This window comes from Lichenostomus cassidix, chromosome 6 (assembly GCF_008360975.1).
Source record: "Lichenostomus cassidix isolate B80296 chromosome 6, HeHo_3.0, whole genome shotgun sequence".
NCBI classification, from domain to species: Eukaryota; Metazoa; Chordata; class Aves; order Passeriformes; family Meliphagidae; genus Lichenostomus; species Lichenostomus cassidix.
Genome location: NC_139487.1, coordinates 17323791 through 17347888, shown reverse-complemented (window position 1 = coordinate 17347888; position 24098 = coordinate 17323791). Strand labels below are relative to the sequence as shown.

Below are 24098 nucleotides of genomic sequence, written 5' to 3'. Positions count from 1 at the left end.
AAACTGCTAACGTAAATCCTACTATTCTCAACAGAACTGTGAATAACAGGTTTTGTCTTATGGCTCAATCAAGAGAAATTAGATTTCAAATTATAACTATTTACTGCTGTAAGAAATTAACTTTTTATTCTGTTTTCAGTTTCACTTCAAAATTAATTTAAAAGTTTAAATGTTCTAAGTACCGCTGCAGCATCATAGCTTTTTCAGAATTACACTTCCCTTAATTTATGCCTAAATTACATTGCTGAATTTAATGTGAGCTAATATATAGTATTAGTCCTACATTAGTAAAGTTTACCAGCAACTTTTGGATTCTTCTAAGTAACCCGGTACAATTTCATTCTGATTGTTTTGGCTGTGCAAAAATAATAATAAAAAAAAAATCTTAATAAACAGTTCATGTAAAATCAGACTTCTGGTGTATCTTCAGACTTTACTATTGGCCCTTCTGGCAGCACAGCATCCTCTGGCAGGAGGTTATAGAGGTATCACAACCCCTGGCCCCCTTCCCCATTGCCACCAGGACATGGACACACAGAGGCAGTAAGAAAACTCACTCGTCATGTTTGAATCTCTATTGCAGAGTCCCACAGGAATTTAGTTGAATGAAACTTCTCTGCCTCATCCCGGGCCACATTTTACAACTATGACCAAACTGTAATCTGGTTTAGACTGTCCAAATTCCATTCCACATTCATATTACAGACTGTGTCATTACAAAAATAAATATCCCAAATATTTGCTTTTATCAAAGGCACTATAATGGTTCTTAGGCAACATCTTGGCTATTAAAGTAATCAATTAGTCTAATGATACCAAATTCCATCTTTCAGTAAACACTTAAGTCATCTTCACATTGAAGTACTTTAGCACTCTCCAGCTTAAGCATGAAAATTCCATCAGTCCCCAGTTTTCCTGACTTGCATGTAGTTATATATACCCTCTGAAACTTTACCTCTCCCTCTAAAAAGAAATTAGTTTTATTTTACTGGAAACCTACCATCTATATTGACACAGACCTCATAAAAGACACCAAACATCTTGCTTTGAAATAACCTCAAATATGTTCCCTCACTCCCTCTTTGGTACTATTTGTACATCTCACCTAGTAATTATTTACTTTAGTCAAGAGTTAAAGCTTTCATGATCAGTCACTGGAGAATGCAGATCTTTTTATTTTATTTTATGCAGCACCATGTCTCAGTCAATTGCTATGATTGTTAATTCTTCATGCTGTCTTAGCTTTCCATTTCCTTAGTTTCTGGTCGTGACTGTAATAGTTAATTTCATTAGGGAGATACTTAGCAACTTCATCTGCAAGTCAACAGCATGGATCAGATAGAAATTTTTAGAAAGAAGAATTATTTATGGCCATTAACAGCATTGATGCTTATACTGCATGCTTCACAGAATACAATAATTGCATAAAGGTCAGAAGAAAACTTTTACGGATGAGCACAGCCTGTCTTTAAAGCAGCAGCTATCTCAGACTACTGGGATCAAAATATCTGCTTTGATAATCTGATGCAGTGCATCAAGCCTCTGATTCTTAATGGCAGAAATATATTATTTGTGCTTATCTATTTAAGAGAATTACGGAATCAGCAGAACATAAGGAAGAAAACAAATCAATAAATCAGACTCACAACTCAGCAAATACTTTACATGCTCTGGAGTTCTGATCCAGTAATGCATTTTCAATAACACCATACAGGTTGGTTTCGCTCTTCACATTGTCATTATTTGATTATTGATTTCGTCATACATGTAAGTTCTAAACAGATATCAGTGTAGAAAGGATTCAGACTCTCCTTGGAAAAAGGCTTAGGGTTCGTTTGCACAACATAGCTATACTGAAATGCCATCTACATACCCACTCAGGCCAGGGAAACAAGGCAATTGTAGCACACCAAGGTAACAGACCAGGTGCACCCATAGGTGGCACTAACGACTCAAGCCATTTTGGGATGGTAAATCATTCTAAGGCAAAAATCAGAATTACAGACCTGGAAAATACTCCAGTGACTGGAAGTGACACTGGCATATGGAAGTTCTCATATCCAGATGAATATTGGAGGAGGAATACTAGCAAAGGCAGTGAAGTGGTGCTCACCACTCAGTGTGCAAATACCTGAGACTACACTAAATAAACTCCCTTCCAAAACCCCACACTTGGTTGTCATGCTTCTAATAGTAAAATCAAAGATTATCTTAAGGAGTGGATGGGTGAAATTGGATGGAGCCACACTGCCATTCCTTACAGGGGTAGCAATCCCTATCCAGTGGGCCATACACCACTACAAGAGATCCTCTGCAAGGCAGACCTGCCTCCAAGAACTATCCACATTCCTGTTTTCTCATCACATATTTTCTACCCTGAACGTGCATATAAAAGAGACAACATCTGACCTTCCACACCATCCCCCCTTCCTGAGTTCAATCCTGCCTGGCAACATTATACAATCTCTACTGCTCTCCTTCTCCCACTCCCAGCTGTGAACACCACTAGAGATTTGAGCACTCAGTAAGTACTTACTTTAACCAGACATGGAAATCAATCAAGTCAACACAATTCAATATCAATTAAAGTCGTGCTCTTTTGAAATTTCATAGGCAGTTAGCTAAAATCAATATAGTCATTATAACTGATTCTGGCCAACAAATTGTCCTACAATAAAGGCTCTTTGCTCTGGTGTTCTTCAGTCTGATGACACAGTGACACTACATATTATTTCTAATATAGCCTTTTTTTAAAGTATTAGCCACAAAGGGAAGTGGTTTCATATATCACAAATTATATTCTCAGTTGTTTTATTTAATTCAAACATGGCCTCATAAAAAGGATTCACTGGAAACACAGGTAATATGCCTATAAAGAGATACTGAATTTCCTTTCACTGCTCTGTGGGCAATAAAGTACTTGGTTTAGATTTTTCTGTGTCCATCACACAACCATATTTGTGTTTGAATTTGATTGCTAAGATACCAGAGTCAGTAAGCACAAACAAAACCAAAACACTTCCTCAGCACAATCTGAGAATAAGCATTTTGAAACACAATAAGCAAAGACATTAAAGGCAGAATATTTGGCGTGATTGGTGACAAGATGTTCTTAGGCAACCAGAAAAAGACCAGTTGTAAGGAACTGGCAAGGGCTTTCAGTTCCCTCAAGAAAGAGTAGCCATCTCTACAGAAGCAAAAAGGTGCTACACAGCCACTTACCTGCTCACATTTTGTGATCTGGATTACAACTGCCACATTCAGAAACATGACTATAAGAGCAGGTTGTGCTCCATCACTTTTACACAATAAAGCTGCACCTGTCTACCAGAACATTTTACACAGCAAGGTGACATGCTATATTCTACTTCCTACCCTTGATTTCTTTCTCTTTCAGCCACAATAAAATAAGAAAGGTGAAATAAATGGGCCTGGAAACCCTTTTTTTTCCCCAAAAAAACCCCATACATGCATTACACTGGAAGCAGTTCGGTAACCTTACTGTCCAACCAACGGAAAAGCAGGGAGGCAGTTAGCTTTACATATGTTTGTCTAGTAACCTGTATTTTCTGCAGTGCTTGGGAAACCAGACTGAAAGTACCAACTCAGATAAAAGAAGAAAAAGACTCAAAGTCCGAAGGAAGGCTCTGTTGGTATAACTATTTACTTTTTTTTCAGTTCCTGCAAGAACAACTGTATTTCCAAAGACCAATTCATAAATCTAAAATATAGCATAAACTAGTATAATTTACTATACTATAAACCAGTATAATTTCACTCTGAGACTAGGAATGACTGCTGCTAGACATTGGCTGCATTTACAATCTGAAATACCTTTCAGCCATTAACTAAAGAGCAGAAACTTTGGTTGTAGTTTACTTACCTCTAGGTAAGCACATGCTGTTTAAAAACAAAAAAACAAACCCAAATAAACAAAAAACCCTCACACAAACACATAGCCTTTTGAGCAGAAAAATACCAACAGGTGTGGTGGGGGGATGGCCAAAGAATCAGAGCCAGCCTGAAGGACTCTGACAAGAAAAGAAGAATGCCCAAAAAGGAGCCCAAATGGCTTGGGAAACTAGCTTTGCTCATGAAGAAGCATCCTGTCTCCAGAACAGTTTCATCTGCTCTCCAAGTCCAAAAGCTGCAATCCTGCTTTCAAGATGTTTGCTATTTTGTAAAGGTTGTTCTCTCCTTTCCTTTTTGCACTGCCAGATCACTCATTGTTTTTCACTGGCAAACTGCATGTGCACCAAGGAGTTCTGAAGAATATGACTAGACTGCATTAACTGTGCATATCAGCACATTTTAAGGGTGAACATGCTGACAGTACCTGGCAGAAAGGGGGACAAGATTTCCTGCCAGCTAGCAGGTTAGGCACGCCCCAGCAACACTGTTGGAATACACAACTGCATCTGGTACTGAAAGCTGCAGAGCCCTACCCTACCATAAGCTCAGGCACTGCAACACACATTTAAAGTTGCCTATAGCCTTTCTACAGTCAGCAGAGCTAGCTCAGGTTCTCCATCAATCTTCAACAAGCTCACACCATTTCCTTTGTAGAACATGTAGAAAAATTATGCCTCTGTTCCACCGGTACAGTATTTACGGAACACAGCCAGAAACACGGCAAAGACACACTAGTTTGAGGGAAGATGCTTCCTGGCTGGCATGAAGAAATTAATCATGGACTTCTTTGTGGTGTTCATCAGCCATGATCTTTCACCACCTAACAAATGGCTTAGTCAACTCTGTATAAGGCACATTCTAAATCAGAAAAATAATTTTATACTCCAGTGACCTGTGTGATGTCACCATAAAAGCCACTTTACTGACCAGAGTTACTTGCAGAAGTATGAAGGTAGTGTATCTAAATATGGCAGCAGGGGGATAAGACTGAAAGAAGAAAAGAATCAGCTTCAATCTTAGTTCTCTTTTCAAATGACACAAGGTTCAAGGCTTCCATGAGATATACTAACCAATGACCTGGTAATGTCTTTATTACATCAGAGAACACACATACAGTAGCACAAACTGATATACATTAATGCAGGACCTTTCCACAAGTCAAGGAAAATCCAAGTATATTTGATAATCAACGCTATACACCCAACACAGTACAAAAAAATCCAACCCAAAACATATAGTCAGTGGGATAATTTAATCCTTTTCTGTTGAATAACAATTTACATTCTCTTCAAACTATTGTTACAAATTGATGGCATGTCAGAATTCAGGAAAAGCTAAGGTTTTTGGCAATCTATTGCTATCATATAGGTAAAAGGACATTGGTTTGTAGCTTGACATTTCACACTGGAGACTTTTCAGCTATTGTACGAAGCAGTCCCGAACTTAATTTGCTGTTGCTATCAGCAACAAGGCTAGCAGGTCTCATCTCCACAGAAAAGTTATTTAAATGAGTTTAAACTTGTATTTGCAAAAGACTTTGAATTACGGCTTCAGGTTTTAGGAATATGTGGTAATTTTAACGTCTGTCAATGAATAAACCTCAAATACTGCAGGTAACCTGCTGCCAGCTGTTCTCAAAAGTGCCCTGCAAATACACAAAACTATGCCACTTTTCAAACCACTAGCATTAGATCATGGATAAGTGCCAAGATGGAATGTTGATGGCTTGACTCTTTCTGCTACAACAGACTGACCTACCAATTTACAATCTAGTCAAGTGAAATATCCCATGTCCTTTGTTATTGCAAAACCAGGGTTACAGACCATATTGATAGTACAAGCACACGTACAGAAACTGCTCTCAGCAAAAAACCATATTTTAAGGTCCCTTTATCTGCACCATCCTCTGAGATCTCCCATCTGGATCCACTGCAGGCTATCCAGAGGACATATTAGCACTTAGGTCAGCTATTTCATGTGTGGCTTTAAAGCACATGCACTTGTTACACACTACAGCCTACAACGCTATCTACTAAACCCAGACATCAGCTCTCTACTCCCACTGAACCATGGCACAATCTCTTGAAAGCTGTTCATCTTCTCCATCCTGGTGGGTCAGAACTGCATATCTGACAAGCACTGCTGAAGACATCTCTGTAGCTGGCAAAGCTCTGGTAGTCCCACAGACAACCACACTCAGCTACACCTCAGCACTGCCAGAAGAAAGTCTTACTCCTTTCTTCCTACTTCCACTCTGCTCTTTCAATCTGCCAATACACCCAGCTTTACATTCTTACACTACACAGACAAGGTGAGACCTTTTTATAAGAAAAGCTCCTCACTGGAGTGGTAGAAAGTTGTCAGATTTTTTTTCTTCCTGCTATTTTAGTGAGTCAAACCAGGTCACAGAAAGAAGACTGAATGAATATCTAGTACTCCCTCTGCAATCAGCTATAGCCCCTTCTAATCCTCCCTATGGCTATTAATGTTTAATAATCTTTCCAGACATAGTAGATTAAGGAACAAACAAAAAAATGCTGACCATGGTAACATTCACTTTGGAGCTGTGACTGTGGCCTGAGCTTGTACAGCATCAAATACTGTGGAGTCCTGATCAAGACTGTAGCTCTACAGCACTGCAGATGCAGCATAAACACAGGTCCATGCAGTGTAACAACTCAGGCTCCTGAGAGGCACTCCAGATACCCTCGTGCTTTTGCTAAATACTTTCTGTGCCATGCCAAGAACATGGGCCATATTTTTCAGACACTGCAGTGGCTGCCAGCATCAACGGTTCCTAAGATTGATGTTATGAGCACCAAAAACATTTGTCTATCTTGATCCGTGGGATATCACTTTCCAAAGTTATTTTGGACTGAAAAAATAATCTAGAGCAGAGAAACTCTCTCAAGGCCTTTTGCCAGCAACTGGCTACAAGATGAAGTGAAACCACGACCCAGTCACTTTCAGCAACAGACTTCCCTGGCTTCAGCCATAGCATTGTATTTTTCTTCTTTCAGTCATCCAAAGACCAGGAGGGTATTCATTCCTACCCTACTTTTCAGGGCATAACATTGAACCACGTGTGTATATTTCAACAGTGTTGTACCTGTTTTCAATGTGCAAACTGCTTCTGTGTGCAACAGCTGACTAAGTGACTTGCTGCACTGCCAGGGTTGATCTGTGGGACAAAGGCAGAAGAAATATAGGAATTCTTACTCCTGCATTAATTCATATTTTCAATCTAAGTACTCAGATTATTGAGCCATAAGTATTTGTGACTTCACTGGTAAATAAAGCAAGGTTGCTCCTCCTAAACTGGAGGTGTGCAAAGGAATAAAGTATTAACCCTGTACCTACAGTTCTTCCAAAGACATCATGATCAACCCAATCCCTTCCCCTGCAACAGAATCAGTTCTCACCTTAGAAACAACATATGCAGCTTCTTTGTCATTTATGTTTTATACCACACACTGGTTTTTTTAACTTCAATACCAGTTCACAGGATGACAATCTTAGTGAAGCATAACAATTCTTAACACCTGCTTTTAAGAGGAAGGATATTAAAGTAATTTTCTTCAACCACAGCAAAAACCTAGTATTCTCCTTTTTTTAGATCTTCATAAAGACTAATTTACAGCTCTTTGGGCAAAAAGGATGCACAGAAAAGCTCTGTGGAAGGAATACTGTCAGCAGGAGCTTCCCTCCCCCATGTTAGATTTAAATACTTAAATATGTGCAGGCCTGGGCAGAGTCTAGGCACAGATCCTTTCCTCTTCCTGCTCAGCAGATAGCTCACAGTGCCGCCTCATGAAGGAGTTTCCCATTCCCACCAGTGAGACCTTATCGTTGCATCAAACTACCCCTGCCCATAGTGCAGGGAGCTGAAGAAAACAAATTAAGTTGTTTATGCTGCTGTGCTTGCCTATCATTTACCATAAACATAAACGGAAAGCCAGCAAGGAAAGAAAGTAATTCTGTTAGTAATCTCACAATGAAGAGTAATACATTTATACAGGTAGTAAAAATAGCAGGTGACTCTCATCTCAGGAGAGAGGTGCTAGCATTTGTAGCACTTCCACTGTGCTATACATACACAGTTTGACAGTTTTACCCTGTACTCCCTCAGTGATATTCTACTGGTAATTAGAGAGCCTATGCTTTGTGATTTTTTTAATATTTAATTCCCTCCCCACAAGTGCTCTCCCCAGCAGTCCAGTTCCCCTTAGAGATAAATTACTGTTTTTTCTCAAGGCCCCTTTCCCTCCCCAGGAGGTGAGGCTATGGTTCGTTATTTCAAATTCAGATTGCCTGTGCTTAATAAGCTGGTGCCTGCCTGCAAACTTTTCAGGGCTTTTTCTAAGGAGAATAACTGCCTGCCTGAGCCTTCAGGCAGGGACAGAAAGCTGCTATTGCCAAGAGCAGCAATTACTCTAGCACACACCATGAATCGAATTTGAGAGGGGCATCTCTACAGCGGTGAGAGATTACAGCTTTGAACAACTCATATCCTTCTTCATGGGACATGCCACAGAGTAAGAGTGGGAACATGAACCTGTGTCTGGAAGAATCCCACAAACATCACTTTCTTGACCCTGTCTCTATATGCACATGGCCACTGAGTCAGGACAAGGGAGACAAAAAATATTAGAGCCGAGAGCTTGTAACACAGCTCACTACCACACACCCCTGTACTAAAGCAGCACAGTACTAGGAGCCTGACCCTGTACCAAGGAACAAAAGAAACTCCATGCTTCATTCACCTCCCTAGGGCTGCACATAGTGAGAAGGGACCCTCAGAGTTTACTTGTCCCCTACACTTTACCCCTTAGTCTGCTCCTATTTCTTCATGCTGTGTTCAGGGCAGTTAATCCAGCAGTGCACCACATCCAGCCCCATACCTCCCTCCACAGCCCCTATACCCCCAGTTTAGGATTTTAAACAACTCAGCAGCCTAATCTCAAGTTCCTCCAAAGCAAAATGACAAAAGCCAGGCCCATGCTGCAGCCCTACTGCCACCACCTCCTCCTCCCCACTGTCTTAGAGATACCTTCCTCCACCAAATAGAGCTATAAACCAAATTATATTTACCAACATCCTTGTCTTTTGCCCGCATACCTTTCCAGAAAAGAGCTCCTGGGAGTTGCCTCTCCTGCCTTAAAGAATCACCCATTGAAGGATGTGGGGCAGTGAACCACCCCCTCACAGGTGGGCTCCTCGTTAATGGTGGCTCCACTCTGCCAGCTGCACAGTCACTGATTGCTCCTGCCCCAGGCCTCCTGTGCTCCCAGCAATGTTGGTGGGCTCTGAGGACTGAAGGAAGTGTTTGGAGGAGTTCACAGCTTCAGGGCTGTTTACCTTGGTTCTAGGAGTAGAGAAACTGGGTGTTACCATTTGTCTGGTAGGCTGGAGATGCCAAGGCGCTGGCCTCCCACAGGCTCTGGGATAGCTGTGTAGAGCACCAGCCCCTGAAACCAGAGCTGAGGGTGGGGCTGTGGAGGCACCGCTGGTGCCCTGTGCAGAGCTGAGGCTGCAGGTGCTAAACTGGGGTTTGGTGAGGGGCACTAAACACATGAGAGCTACCCTTTTCTGCCTTTCACTGGCTGGTGAATGGACGGCTCTTCACGCAGCATGAGGGAAATAATTCTGTTCTATTACAGGCATGTGAAGGATACCAGTACATTTGAAGCAGCCTAACTAACCAAAATGTCTCCCATTACTTTTTCCAGGCTCTAAGTTTTAATTAAAACAGACAAACAGTTTAATTATTATGACTGTAAGGAAAATTTTCAACATACTGTAGCATATGTATGAGCATGTCACAAACAGAAATAATTGGTCAGAGTGTCACCCAAAAGTACAAAGTCCTACTAAGGAGAGGTTTATCCTTAGTGGCTCTACAACTGAGTCAGACTGTGCTGAAGACAGGAATACTGTAAATTATATATCATGGCAGCAGGTCAACTCTATAGAGGTCAATCACATCACTCATTAAAATACAGATGCATAAGCCTGTAGTCAGTACAGCTTCCTTTTTCTAGCACATTTAAATGCAACTGGGCAGGTATAACCTTTTTGAGACTTTTCAAGCCAAGGAGCAAATGCTTTGTTTCATTTTTCAATCTCTTAAAAACAATTTTAAAAAAATGAATTCCTTGAAACTGAAGGCAGCCTGAAAACTGCCTTCCCTCCATACTCCCTCCTGCCTTCTCCCTGCCTTTCCGATCCATATGGAAAGTTCTCTTGCCTCCACTCTGCAAGGCCATATTTTTCTCCCCCCTCACATAAGAATGTGAAAATAGGTGTTTTCCATTGCAGTGACTTATTTCAGGATCCTGGACTCTGCCAATTGCTGTGCATGAACCCCTAAAGATGAAAAAAATTCCAAATCCATTAAGACCTAGCCAGAATGAACAATTTCCCAGAAGGCCCATTTACACACATTAAGATTTTCAGTCCATGAGATTTTACACGTTCTTAGATCTTATGAAAAGAAAATGTTCCTCTGAACACATATTTCTGAGTTACAGATGTGAGGTTGCTGGTGGAGCAGCAAGGACTGCCTTATACTTGATAGATGCTTTTGGTAAGGCAAATTATCTTTGTTCTCTACTGGTCCTTTCACAGACATTAGGAACTACACCCTGGTGTCCAGACTCCACATTCTCAAAAGCTTGAATGTCTTTAAACCCAAGAGTTTTCTTAAGGACAATCTAAAAGTCAAACAAAAATGACAGCATTAGGTGTCACAATTAAATGTTTAAAGGTACATAATCAGCAGGAAATTGGAAATTAAGGAGAAGTTTATGAAGCTTTCCTATTTGCACAAATGTTGGGAGCATGAATCAAAGAGCTATCTAGCCACAAACACATGGGGTTTGAGCCCCAGGAAGTTTACAAATACATGAACATCCCTAAGTTTAACCAAATTGCTCCCTTCTGTCACATTTGAGTAACACCACAGGCTATACCCTGAGTATCCTTCCTTGTCCCTTCTCTTCCACCTCTCTGCTCAGAGAAGTCACATTGCCTCCCTTACACAGCTAAGTCCTCAATGGCAGAGCTAACAGTCACTGTTCTAAAAAGTCAGCCATGCTCATGCAGCAGCTTTCAGCTGATCAACTGCCCTTGTAGATGCTCACTGTACACAGAACATTCTTGCAGCCTTCTGAATACATTGCTTGTCCACTGTTTATTACCTGAATCTTCATTAGCAACTCCAGCTGAGACTCCAGGGAGCATGAACTACCATTTCCCATTCAGCTCAGTCTTGCAAGGTGGGACCCTTACCTTCAAGCATTCAGCATTTTCATCATGGCCTGTTTACAGTTTCTGTCAACAAGAGCTATAGAAGAACCTTGCAGGATTAGGTCCCACTTACTTAGGTAACCTTTGCAAGAAGTTACTGGTGCTTTGCCACAGCATTGCAAAACTTCAGGAAAATTCCTGAGGTTTCCAAACCCAGAATCCCAGCTCTTTTCATGAGTTCTAAATTCATTCAGAAATAAACTTACCACTGCACAGCTAATGAACCAAACAGAACAAACCCAGAGAGAATGACACGTACTGCTATAAACTGAAATTGAATCACAAAGCTAAACTATAGTTTGTCCCCCAAGTATCAGTAGCCCCTAGGGATCTAGAATGTCTGTCCTGTAACTAGACTTCAATATATATTAATAGGCAAATTAGTCTCTTCTAGTGATTTCTAGAAAGTGGAAGAATGGCAGGCATGACACAGCCTTCCTATACCACCTTAGTAGCATCATCTATCTTGTCTCATCAGAGCTGTAATAGCTACCAGGAATGCTGGATAACATGTACAAAAATATTTGATACCCCTTAGAAGGGGGATGGCAAAGAGGCAGCATCTACAAAAGACTTGCTGAACTTCTACAACATTGTGTAACTAAAAAATAAGTACTTATGACTTTCCTGTGGGTGCGGCAGTACATATCTGATCCTGACACCTCCAGATGGCAGGAAGCTTCTTCCTTCCAAGATTCTAACAGCTATTTAATGGGCCGATGGTATTTTAAGGACTGTTCATCACGTAATACTGCTTTCAATATATGATGCAAAGTGACATTTGGCTGAAAGTACCTGTCTTGGAATCACAGTAGCTAAAACCAGTGACACCTCCTGTTTTATAGTACTGGCATGGCTGAACAAAACCCTAATCTTTACATACTCTTCTGACTGTTTTCTTTAGCTCCTAAATGACTTTAATAATGACATTAATCTGATCTGTTTCCAGTGGATAAGAAGATATTCCTCTGACACTGTCATTAGTTTGTGAGTGGCAATGATGATTTGCAAATGCCATGTGAAACGAGGAACTGGTGCTGCCCCTGAAGATCACAGAATACATCCCCTGGCGGAGCATCTCTTCCAGGTGACCTAACATCAAGACAACGGCTGTACCCAGCCCCGGCTCACTGCTTTACAAACATGGCACACTAGACCTCACAGCTCCGAATGACTGCTCAAAGCAGCTGTTGCAAACCCAGGGCAGGCTTTTCTTCCTTCCTTTTGTCTTGCCCACAGCTTACAGAACAAATATCTCCACCTCCTGCTTCCAGCCCTTCAAGGATAATGTGCTACAGCAAGCTGCTTCTCCAAGATGCTTCAGGTAAACTAGACACACCTGTCTCCACCTGTTATAATGAATTCAGCGTTAGAAACACAGCATTAGCAACCAGTCCAGGGGTGAAAAGGCTATGTCGAGTCCCAGGGCAGAGTATAATATTTTTCATTTATCCCTGTTTCTTAGCCCAGACATTGCAGACCACGTTGGTGAACACCAGCACAGGTCTCTTCCTCCTAGGCTTCATTCTGCCCGAAGAGTCACTCCGCTGCCCTTCCCAGGGATGGCTTCGGCCAGAGGGGCAGCAGCCCCTGCAGCCGGGGTGGGGGACACTCCGCGGGCAGCGGTACAGCCTGTCCGCCACCGCCGCGAAGTTTCCCCGTGCCAGCAGATGGTCTCCGTCCCCACCCCGCGAGGCGCACGGGTCGCACACTCACCTCTCCTGGCCTGCCTGATCTTGGGGCTCAGCATGCTCCCGGCTGGGCGCTGCCCGCAGCCTCAGCGCCCGGCCCCGGCCGCCGCCCCGCGCATCGCCGCCACCGCCTCTCGCCGTTCCAGCCCTGGCTCGGGGGCGACGCTTCAAGCGGGGCTGAATAAACCCTAATGCATTATTTATCCGGCCTCGAATTAATTCCCATCCAAACTAGGCATTAAGTGTCTCGGTAATTACTGCCGATAGATCACCAGCGCGCAGACACGAGGGCTGGCCCTGGCTCCTGCCGCTAATTGGCCACGCGGCCGTGTGATCAATGTACCGCTTGCAGCGAGCAGCGCTCAGCCCTCGCCTCCCGAGCTGCGGCTTCCTCCGGTGGCGTGCGCTCAACAGATGCTTTGGCTCGACAAGGATCAGACCAGGAGCTGAATCTGATTCAGCGCGATTTGTTCCGCGCTGGAAGAAATACCAAGTGCGCTGGTCCTCAGGGCAGCGGCGTGCTGGGCCACCTGCTGTGCCCTGCATCCCTCCCGGGGAGGCATCCCGGTGAAAGCTGGAGAGCCGAACGAGAAACGACCCACTGCTCTCTGCGACAGAGAAAAATACCTCTTGCCTGCACTGACAGCCTGGTAGGCTGGGCACAATGTCTTCATTACATCTAAGCACCCATCATTTTTATTTGTACTTTTGAGCTAAGCTCACCCTCACCCTTCCCTGAGAAGGAGGCAAAGCCTGCAGTTCTGCAGTCAGTAATGAAGAGGAGGAAAGGACAAACGTTTGTTGAAATAGATAGAAACTATTAAGTAGTATCTATAAAATATAAATACATAAATGGATGATAATTGCATCTAAGTAATGGACATACTCTCACTCTGGGCTGTTCTTAGCTCTATCTGCCTAGGAATTCCCTCTGTGAGTGCCTAAAAGGGGTAAATACTTCTCGAGTAGTGTATGTGCCCTGCAGTATCACCCTGCAGGTTTGTATTGCTGAGTTGTACTGACAAAAGGCATCTGAGATTGGCAGTTTTCTCTTCTACCAAGATATATCATATTTTGGATGCTATATGCTGGCTAGCAAGTTGTATCTCCAATACTGGAAGAGGTTCTCTGGCTCTTGACAGAGGTTGTACTTCTCAATGTGCTGACTGCAGAAATGGCCAAGATATTTTGGACCTTTAGCTGCTGGTGGAACCAGCTGCTTATAAGTGATTGCAAATCTCTGAGTTCATGGTGGCATGAACTCAGACTTACACACTTGTAAGTGAGGATAGAAGTGGGGTAGTGGGATTTGAACTACTCAGTTCTGAACACACAGCCTCCTGCAGTTATTTCCCCACTAATCATCTCTTTTAGCTGAGTTTCAGCACAATGAAGAATAGCTAACTGGTAATCCCTTGGCCAGCAAATTTAGCAAGTAGCCTTATACTGTGGATAAGCAGAAGGAGCATCAGTAGATGCCTTTCTGTCCAACCTGAGACCCTGGATCAAAAAGTCATTCCTACCAACCATTCAATAGAACTCTTTTTCTCTCCATATTTTTAGCAATTCTTATCTGCTTTGATGCCATTTATACACATCATTTTGCAGTTTGAGCAGGAAGTCAAAAGGTGTGTACAGTAAACATGCCAAGGGATAAAGTTAACTGAACTTTTAACCTCATGGGAAGCAGGGAACACTTCATCCTGCTAAGTCACTTCCCATGGAAACTTGACTCCCTCTCTGGGGAAAAAAAATTATATAATGTGACCTGTATAAATAATTATCATATTTATAGGTAAAATGAAAACATTACAGCAAATAACAGCCAAGTTCAACACTAAATGTTAAGTTCTAAGTTTTTCTTGTTAAATAAAAAATACTCAGTGTAAACAGAAATACTCAGTTTAACCCTGTTTAAAATGTTTTGCTTTGACTTAAACATTTTCAGCTCTTCTTAAAGCAATTTTCAAGAGAGAAGCATAATTTAAATTATTTTTTAAACACTTGTAAAGTTGGGGGGCTTTTGGGTTTTTCACCCGATTTAGGTGTCGGTCTAAAGTTCAGGTCTGAAATTCTCAGACACACTATTTGGGGAAAGTAAACTGCTTGCTGGGGGGAAAAAGCCAAACCAAACTAAAACAAAGAAACCTGCTGACATGGAAAAACAACAACAGCGAAAAACAACAACAACAAAACAATCACGTCCAGCAAATGGTTCCATGTTGGCTGCAATGCTTTAGTCTGAAAGTTTAGAGAATAGTTCCTGAAAGAACCACTAAGAGTAGGTCCAGTAAAACAGTAGTCCAAAAAGTTTCTAGAAGGACCAGACCCTATGGGAATGTTTAATTCCTAAAGCTTGTGTACTGAACTGCTTAAACTGAGGAGGATAACTGGGACAAGATATCTCAATAATTTTTATTTACCTTAATTCTCTTGTGATTTTAACAGCTTCTTTCTATCCTAGCAGCAAAGATGTTCTCCCATGTAAGCACAAAGACAAGAGAAACCTGTGTTGTGATCCTGGAGAGCATTAATAGCCTTAATGAGGCTATTAATGCATTAAAGGCCCTGACCCATCTCACATGGTCACCATCCACACCCTCTAGCCATAGTTCCAGAATGGGTAGTTAAGACTGGGATTGGGCTTCATATCCAACTTAAACTATCTGGTAGGAGTATTAATCTTCAGTATAACTAGTGATATATGAGTTTGGATTGTGATCTATAGACTGTTTTTTCAGCTTGACCTTGCATCTGCCTCATTGTTATAGATCTATCTAGCAAGTAGAAGATGGTGACTGATACTGGTAATCTTTATTCTACATGATTCTTATTCTTAGCTGTAAGGTGTTTTCCCAGCTTGACCCTAGACCTGCTACTTCCTCATCATCAATGTGTTTGATGAGCTTGATTTCCAGTTGAACCTGGCCAATTTCTAAGTCTTTCCTCCTTACTCTGTCTAAGTACTCTGGGGACTATGCCTTCCCCTGCTGTGCTATCCCTTGTTTTCCCTCAGGGAGAAAAGGGGTTTTGCTGTTTATCCTATCCTATAGCTGGGCTCTCAGGGTTGTCCCATTTAGCAGGCTTCTCAGAGTGACTTAGGAAGCTGCTGGGCTTTAGGCAATAGGCCTTTTATGACTGATCTGAGTCAAGAGGAGCATCCCTGATGGTTTGGAATACCAAAGTGATGATGTGTACCAGTTGTGGCAATCCACTGCTCTCATGGTTATATCCCTCTGTTTGGTCAAATCCAGAATGATAGTCTATTGTAGAGCACTAAGCATCTAGTAGGCTAGAAAATAGAAATCAGTTGACTAACTACATATTGGAGAACTGCTACTATATGACTTTTATGTGAATCTAACAATAAATGTGGTCATTAATTATCTGCTGCCTTTTTGGAATGTGGAAAAACTCTTCTGTCTATCATAAGTATTCACCACTGATTGTTAAGCACACAATGAAGTCAGGTGTTGTGACCTAAGAATTACAAAACTTAAGGAGAATGAGGGGATGGCATCTCTTGTCTTAATGACAACTGATTTCCCATGGCTACAAGCAAGAAATTAAATCCTGGGTCACATCCGTATTAGTGCAGTGTTTTGAGATCTGGAATTGGCAAGTGCTATCTAACTGCAGAGGATGATAATAAGTTACTGCAGCAGGGACACTCACAGAAGATATGATTCATCTGTTGGCGCCAAGGCTGATGACTGGAGGCTATGAAACACGGCGGGTGCTTGAGACGGAAGAGTGCGTGGGCCAGTGAAGTTGCTGAAGCTGTTGTGAGGCGGATTGAATGGATCTCTGTTTCCCCAGGCTGCACACACAGCATGTTGTCACCTACCAATTATCACACGGTATATCCTTTTTTCCTCCTCCTCATCTTCTGCTTCCATCTGCAGGCCAAGGACTCGTTGTAACTAGCTGACTGATAACGTTTTCTTTGCTCATCAGCACAATGCACCTGGATCAAAGCCCAAGACCAAATCACCTTGGACTTTGGCCCCATGGAAATCTAGATCCAGTTTATTTAGATTGCAACCAAAATTGTAATCTGTTCTAATATATTATAAAATGAACTTGAGGGAAAAGGGTCCAAAGAAACAAGGAAAGACCATGGTGTGCATTTTGAAATCAATAACTGCACCACCATTTCTTCTGCAAGGCAAGTTTGAATGGCTATGTATACAGGAACTGTGGAATTCTGCTGAAGAAGTTTGTGCATAAATCAAAAAATTTTCAAGTATCTAATGACCAGAAGGAATTTCAGTTTGATATAGCCCTTGCTTACAGGCTAAGTGATCATCACTTGAGACCTCTTGATGCTGATGATGCCAGCTGGTTTTCCAGGTGAAGAAGGCCACTGATGTTTCAGCTGCCAGTAACCAATGATTTTACTGTCAGTCTTAGGAATTATAGCAAGAAATACTCAAACCATGAAGGGAGAATTTCCCTATTCTCCTTTGGAGATGGCCTGTCTAATACCATGTAAGCTGATGATGCAGAATGGAGAAAGCTGTGTAGATATTCTAGAGCAGTGCTAGAAACAACTGGAAGTTCAATAGTATCTTTGAGGAAGAAAAGGTAATTCAGGAAAAACTTTAATTCAGGGATTATCTAATGCCAAGAGACAAGGAATGGAAGAATTTCTTTAGGTTTGGCTGAAAAATAAGAGAATGCATAAGCCTAATGACATCTTGGGCTTCCCAGGGGTAACACTTACTGCAGGAGGCAGTGAATATGCCAAACACATCATGACTACTAGGAAAGAACAGAACTATGATCTTACAGAATTACATTCAGGAATGAAGGCTACGGGGGAGACTAAATAAGAATAATGTTTAATGTCTTTCAGAGTGAAACTAGGGAATTTCTAGGTATCTTTATTATTCTGTTACACTTGATGTTCCTTCCCATCTAGTTATGTTCCACAACCAGGTCAGAAGCAATTAATCTTTGATTTCAGGACGTAAGAGTGATTCCCTAGAGAGCAGCTGTAGCTTGAGAGAGACCTATAACACAGGTGCCTTGGACTTCTGTGGGACTCTAAACTACCCTGCAGAGATACTCCTGGCAGAGTAACTTTTTTCTCTGCTGCATTGGTGAACATATACCAAGTGTACCTATATTCCTGCAAGATCTCACCTACTACTATTAGAAATACCTTAACATAATCTGAATTTAGTCAAGAGTGTCCTGTGAGTAAGAAAAACAGATATTTTACATAGGTGGTCTGCAAAAGCACTTTGAGAATTTTATGCTGTTTTTCATAGTAGATAAAGAAAACATGACTTGTATTTCTTTCCCTTTTTTTTTGTTTATACTTGACAAACATCAGAGATGTTGATGTGCCCTTTCTGATTTTGTTATAAACAGTGATCTCTGGCCTTGTCAAGGTGCTCTATTCTAATGAGGAGCGAAACCTTTGGCAGAAATTTTCAGCTTTTGAGAAGCTGTTAGGCAGTGCAATTGAAGAGATGTTAAAATGAAAGGATAGACATGAATGATCTGATAAAGACTTCCGAAAGTGTTTTGCGATGCATCTTTATGTATTACAGAAAAGCAAGACTTAGATTATGAATGCAAAAACTTTCTTCAAAACAGTAAGTGTCTTATAACTCCAGATATTCTAGATTTCATAAACAGGGAGACAAATTATGTTCCTAGTTCTTACTTAATTTTGTACATTTTCTGTTCTGTTCTGAATTTGTGGTATCGTCCTTATTATACGAAGAGCAAAACCAGGATCAGAAATTATATGTCCCCTTCAGTACTAGAAACTCTTGCTATTGCTATATTCTTAAACATGTCTGCAAGCAAAGTTGCCTTTGGTAATGAAGGCAAACATAAGGATACTGAGGCAGGGTGGCTCCAAGTATTGCATCTCATTTGCTTTTCACAGGATAAGGAGATAAATTAAATATAGAAGGGATACTAGTTGTATGGACAACCAGTGCCCATCTTAATTGTGTGTCTAGATGATAGCTTTATCAATGAGGCAGAGAGAAATCTTTTAACCATTGCAATATCTACTGGGGACACCTCAGGCCAGACCAGAGACTTTGAGTTATTTGGTTCTGCTCCATACAAGATCTAATGGATATTTTCCAATCTGAAGTAGAATGGCAATGACACTGCAACTTGTGTCTCACAACCAGATAAAATACTGAGTTAACACAATTAAGGTACACAGAAATAAACTGTTCCCAAATTACACTTGGCTTGAAATCTGTTTCACATCTGAATAAGAGCGAACTCTTACTCAGACTACTGAGGACTAGGGCACATCTTCTACAAGGAAGAGCTGAGGGAGACAGGCTTGCTTAATCCAGCAAAGAGGCTAGTGGGGGGAATCTAATGTCAACCCACAATTAATTAAAGGACATTGTCAGAGAATAAAATCAAACACCTGGTAGTATAGACGCTAAAACAAAAAAGCAATGCCCCCAAGTTTGGACCTTAGAAACTCAGACTGGAGCCCAGAGAAACTTTTTGACGAGAAGGATGATGATGCAGCATTGGGACAGATACCTGCAGAACAGGGGATATGTCAGCCTTTGGAGGTTTTTGAGATTACTAGATTAGTCTGGTTTTAGTGCTACCTCTGTTCCAAGCAGAAGGCTGGACTAAGTAACCTCCAGAGGTCCCTTCTGTCAACATTTTTGTGATTCTGCCTGAAAGCCTCTTTTCTAATGCTACATTGTTTGATCTAACAAAATGCTACTTTTCTTTCTAGCCCTTGCCTCACTATCACCTCCAGATCATCACATATCTAAGAGGGCTGCCACTGCTGTCAAATCAGGGAAGTCACAGCTGTAGATCTTCCCTTTATCATAGCCTCTTTTAGATGGGTGATTCTTCTCACAGAAATTCTATGAAATGTATTCTGATTTTTCTGAACTTAATTTCCTGATTCCAATATGGAGAAGCATTTGAAGGCTGAATTTTAACCATGAGAGAATGTTCAAAAGATTCACATCAAAATATATGCTTAACTGACCTGCTTGATCAGAATATGGTTCACATCAGAATGTAGTTCACATTGTTTGGATTTTCTGTTATGTAAGGAAAGCATCTCAAACTTCAAAATTAAGTTTCTTAACATGATCAAGTCCCATTTAATTGTGCTCTTGTGCTCATGTCTCTGATTCTAATTGTATTACCTACACAGTTATGCCTCCATTTTTGTCTTAACATCGGTCTACTCCAATCACCCAACAAAATTTGCCAGTTTGAGTTTCTTTGATATTCCTGAGACAGGTAGGATATGAAAGCCTGGAGACATTATTGATTTCTCACTTGTTCATCTATTTCTGTACACACCCAGACCTTCCCTGCACCTCTGAGAACAGTGACAGCAATATATCCTTTAGCAAGAAGCTGCAGGACCTCATGAATCAGCTGGATAAAATGCAGGAACCTGGGCAATTGCTTATCCTATATGTCACCTATGGGCCTGGAAGAAATGAAGTCCTTGGTTCAGAGAGGAGGTACAGAAATGCATTATTTAAAACTGGAATGCTATCTCTGCCGAATGAAAGTTACTTTTTTCTTTTAGTGGCAGGAATCAAAGAGCAGTGCATGCATATTTTAGACACTAGGGACTGAAAATGGCATCCTCAGGAATGTATCTCCTGCTGCCTCAGGGAAAAATACAGTCATTTAGGCAGATCTGATTCAAAATGAAACTAGGGTGAAAACTGGAGGCTAGGTGAAAAATGGAGACAGCTAAAAATTTCAAATGTGCTGTTATTTTAACACCGACCCATTTTTCTTCTGTTTCAAATAATTTTAAGCAGAGAAGAAGAAAATAATTAAATTAAAATAGAGTTCTTAATGACTTCCAGACTTGAGTTTTGGAGGCCCAGGTACTATTTGTGGCTCTGCCACTGGCTGGGTATGAAATTTCAATTCTTAATGTCACTGTTTCCAGCCTGTGAAATGGAGTCTGTAAAACTGACCTCTCTGATAAGCTTTTCAAGATGTATGGAACAAAAATTCCCAATCAAATGGGTTTAAAATAAGAAATATTACTTATTAGGCAAAAGTATGACCTGAAAATATGTTCCCATTAGTAATTTTGGATCAAAATGTTATGGAGAAATGTGATATTATTTTTTTAAAAAAGCTTTTCAAGTCCCCTATGGGTGAAAACAATTTAGGAATAGTAGTATTTTAAAGCATCATTCATTATAGAGGAGATATACAGAGGTTGTCTTAACTTGATAATCAGTATCTTGTTTACAAGGACACCATTTTCCTGGAAGATGAAAAATGCTTTTTCCCTTTTCCTACACCAATATTCATATGTGGAGCAGACTTATTTGGACAATCCAACAATCCAATAAATATGTTTATTTATACAAATGTCTTCTCAGATATGCCCTGCTGTGGAGGTTGTCCACTCATAGCTGCAGTATAATGAGTCTGCAGAGAGATACTTCATTTGAAAGGTCAGAAATCTGTAGGAACAAAAAAATCCCATAGTTCTAAATCCTTAGCAAGATTCCTAAGCTTGTGTTCCTGCAGGGAATTTCAGCTTGGAAAAAATAATGTACTGAAAAGTTGTATATTACTGGGTTCAAAGAGAGAAGTGAATTACTCATTAAAGTTTTATGAATGGGATTTTTTTTTTGTTTGAAAGCAACCAAATAACCCTTGAAAAATCATGAACTCCCCATTAGTGTCATTTGTCTCAATATATTCTTGTTTATGTTATCCTTCATCTAGCCTTTCTAATATTTTTGTTCAAAAAATGCCTTTCCAGAACAAACCATCAACTAGTTTGGTTTTGAAAATATTGAAAAACACTTTTTTACTAAATATCACTTATGTTTTTTTCCTTTGCCAATGCTGACACAATTTAAAAGTAATTTGCTTCTCCCCTGAGTTCCATTCTTCATCTACAATCTTTTATCTGCTCTGCTACATGCTGACACCTTTATAAGCTGTGTCCCTAGAGTGAGAAGGTCAAAGTACACCACTGTTTTGTAAGTGGCTTCTCTGCTGGGTGCCCAGCTAAAACCTGTCTGTTCCAGAGGCTGGTGGGAGTATGAAAAAGTAATCCTATAAATGCTCAAATAGCTGAAAGCACATAAACAGGCAAGTGGTTATATTTTGTGCTGTGACGCTCTACTGTTTGGTTTTTTAAGATAGTCTGAGGAAAAGAAATGGAAGCTGCAACTCTAGGATGAAAATGAATTGTGTACCTGCAGGTCTGCAAGATTTTGGCTGCCTGATGTAGGAGCAGCCCTTGCAAGCCCTTCTGTTGTGCTGCCACCTTGTGACGCTCAGGTGGGATGATGCTAACACAAAAGATGCTCAGAATTAAGACTGCCCGTGTTACTGCTGAGAACCACAAAGCAAGTAATGTTCTTTGGAGCTCAGACAGAGGCTAAAAGGCTGTAAGGTACAGTTTCTTATTTAAGATCTATATGGACAAAGTAGGCCTGTGGAAAGGGGAGAGTTCTGAATTTCTCTTGCAGGACTGCCCTTATTGGGCAAAGGCAGGCTGTCTGAACTTTTCATCTTTATTCTCACTTAAGAAAAAGATAGAAAATAAAAGTTTAGTGGAAATGAAAAAGGATAAGACATTAAATAGAAATAAAAATACCACCAGAGCCTGGCCTATCTACACTAAGCGTTTAGTCATACACTTGTCATCTGTGCATTTCAGATGTCTTTTAAGATGGATCCCCCTCTGAGCTATTCTTCCACTTGTGCTGAATAAAATACAAGGCATGTGCCTGATTTTTTTCTTTTCTTTTCTTTTTTCCTATTAACTCTGTCAGTTTTCTGAGCACATATTCTGGTACTAGTTTGTTGCTACGTAGTTGGATGAAGGGGGAAAACCTTGTGGGTTACGTTCTGAATGCATATATGTCCCAGACTTTGACAAGGTAGGTTTCTCTTTCCTTCTAGTTAGAGGCATCTGTATTGTGACTGATGTACCGAGATGTAAAAGAATTATTTAAATTTCACCTTATGACTAGTGTCTGTTTTTAGACAGCTTAACAACTCTTGTTACTGAATAAGCCTTTGTAGACCTGTGTGTGAAGCCCGCCATTCACATTTCCCTTTTTACAGCCAGCAATTCTTGAAGGCAGTGACAGTCCTAGAAACCCCATGTCTGAACTGGCATCCTAACATGCAGCCTTCCAGAAGGAATTGTTCATCAGCTCTGAGCCACTGCTCTGCAGCCCTGCAATGGCAGAGCAGCAAAAGGGACTCCAATCAGACACAGAGTGGCTGAGGAGCCTGTTGCACTTCCCTCTTGTGGTGAGCCCCTCTTACAAGGTAAGGACTGCACTCTTTTACCAGTTCCTCCTTTACTCTATGTAGTAGCTGCCTCTGATGCAAATGTGAAAACTATGCTTTCAAGTTCTGCTGAAAGCACTGAGCTCCAAATGACCACACAGGCAATGACTAGTTCCTTGTTGCTCTAAATTTGCCCTCTTAACAAAGTATTTTCTACTTGTGCAATGCTCAGGTTTAATTTCAGAACTAAAATTACTTCTGATGAAAAGCAGCAATTTTGTATATCCTTATTGGTTTAGTTCCTAGCACCAAAGCAAACACTAATGTAGAATCTGGCTATAAATTAAGATATTAAGAAGATTTTTTTTTCTAATTATTTACCAGCCCAGAACAGGGTCATTTGAACACCGTAAAAGCAGTCCTTTCCTAGGAAAAAAAATAACACAACCACAGTCCCCAGGGAAGCTACTCAGCTTCAAGAATTGTTTTTTTAAACCCAAGCATACCACATAGCAAAACTAGTGTTTCCATCCCCATTCCTTTTGTCCGTAATTTTGTATGACATGGCAAAACTTGACAACCAAATGCAATTGGAGTATTAGTTCTGTAAATAAAGAATTGAAGAAAAGAGAAGATACATGAGTGTAGTTCACAGAGCTGGAAGAATATCTATAGAAAAAACAGGCTTATCCATGAATAGGGTGTGACAGCTCATTAAACCTGGCCCATTAGACATTTGAAGGTACCTGAGCAGTTTTGACTGTGGGAGAGCAGCCTTTCTGGATACATGCAGAGTCTCTGTGGGAGCACAGCTTATTGGAGAACCAGGTCACAGGAGCTGAAGTTTATCAATAGACTTGGGAGCTGCAAAAAAACCCAAACCAACTAACCAAACAAAAAAAATTGTAGTTAGCAGGGGACATATCA

At 40.9% G+C, this 24098-nt stretch overlaps 1 protein-coding gene across 5 annotated transcripts in view; it reads right to left on the bottom strand.

Annotated features, from left to right (window-relative positions):
- ARHGAP22 (Rho GTPase activating protein 22) overlaps nt 1–24098 on the bottom strand; it is a 137658-nt gene extending 113560 nt beyond the window's left edge. Inside the window, exon 1 of one of the 5 annotated variants that reach the window (XM_085065327.1) lies at nt 23918–24098. In XM_085065327.1, the coding sequence (XP_084921453.1) occupies nt 23918–23960 (43 nt within the window). In that variant the 5' untranslated portion in view covers nt 23961–24098. Of the gene's footprint in view, nt 1–9030; nt 9194–12936; nt 13489–15334; nt 15424–23917 lie in introns of those variants that run through there. The other 4 variants (XM_085065330.1, XM_085065328.1, XM_085065326.1 and 1 more) reach the window with 4 other exon arrangements.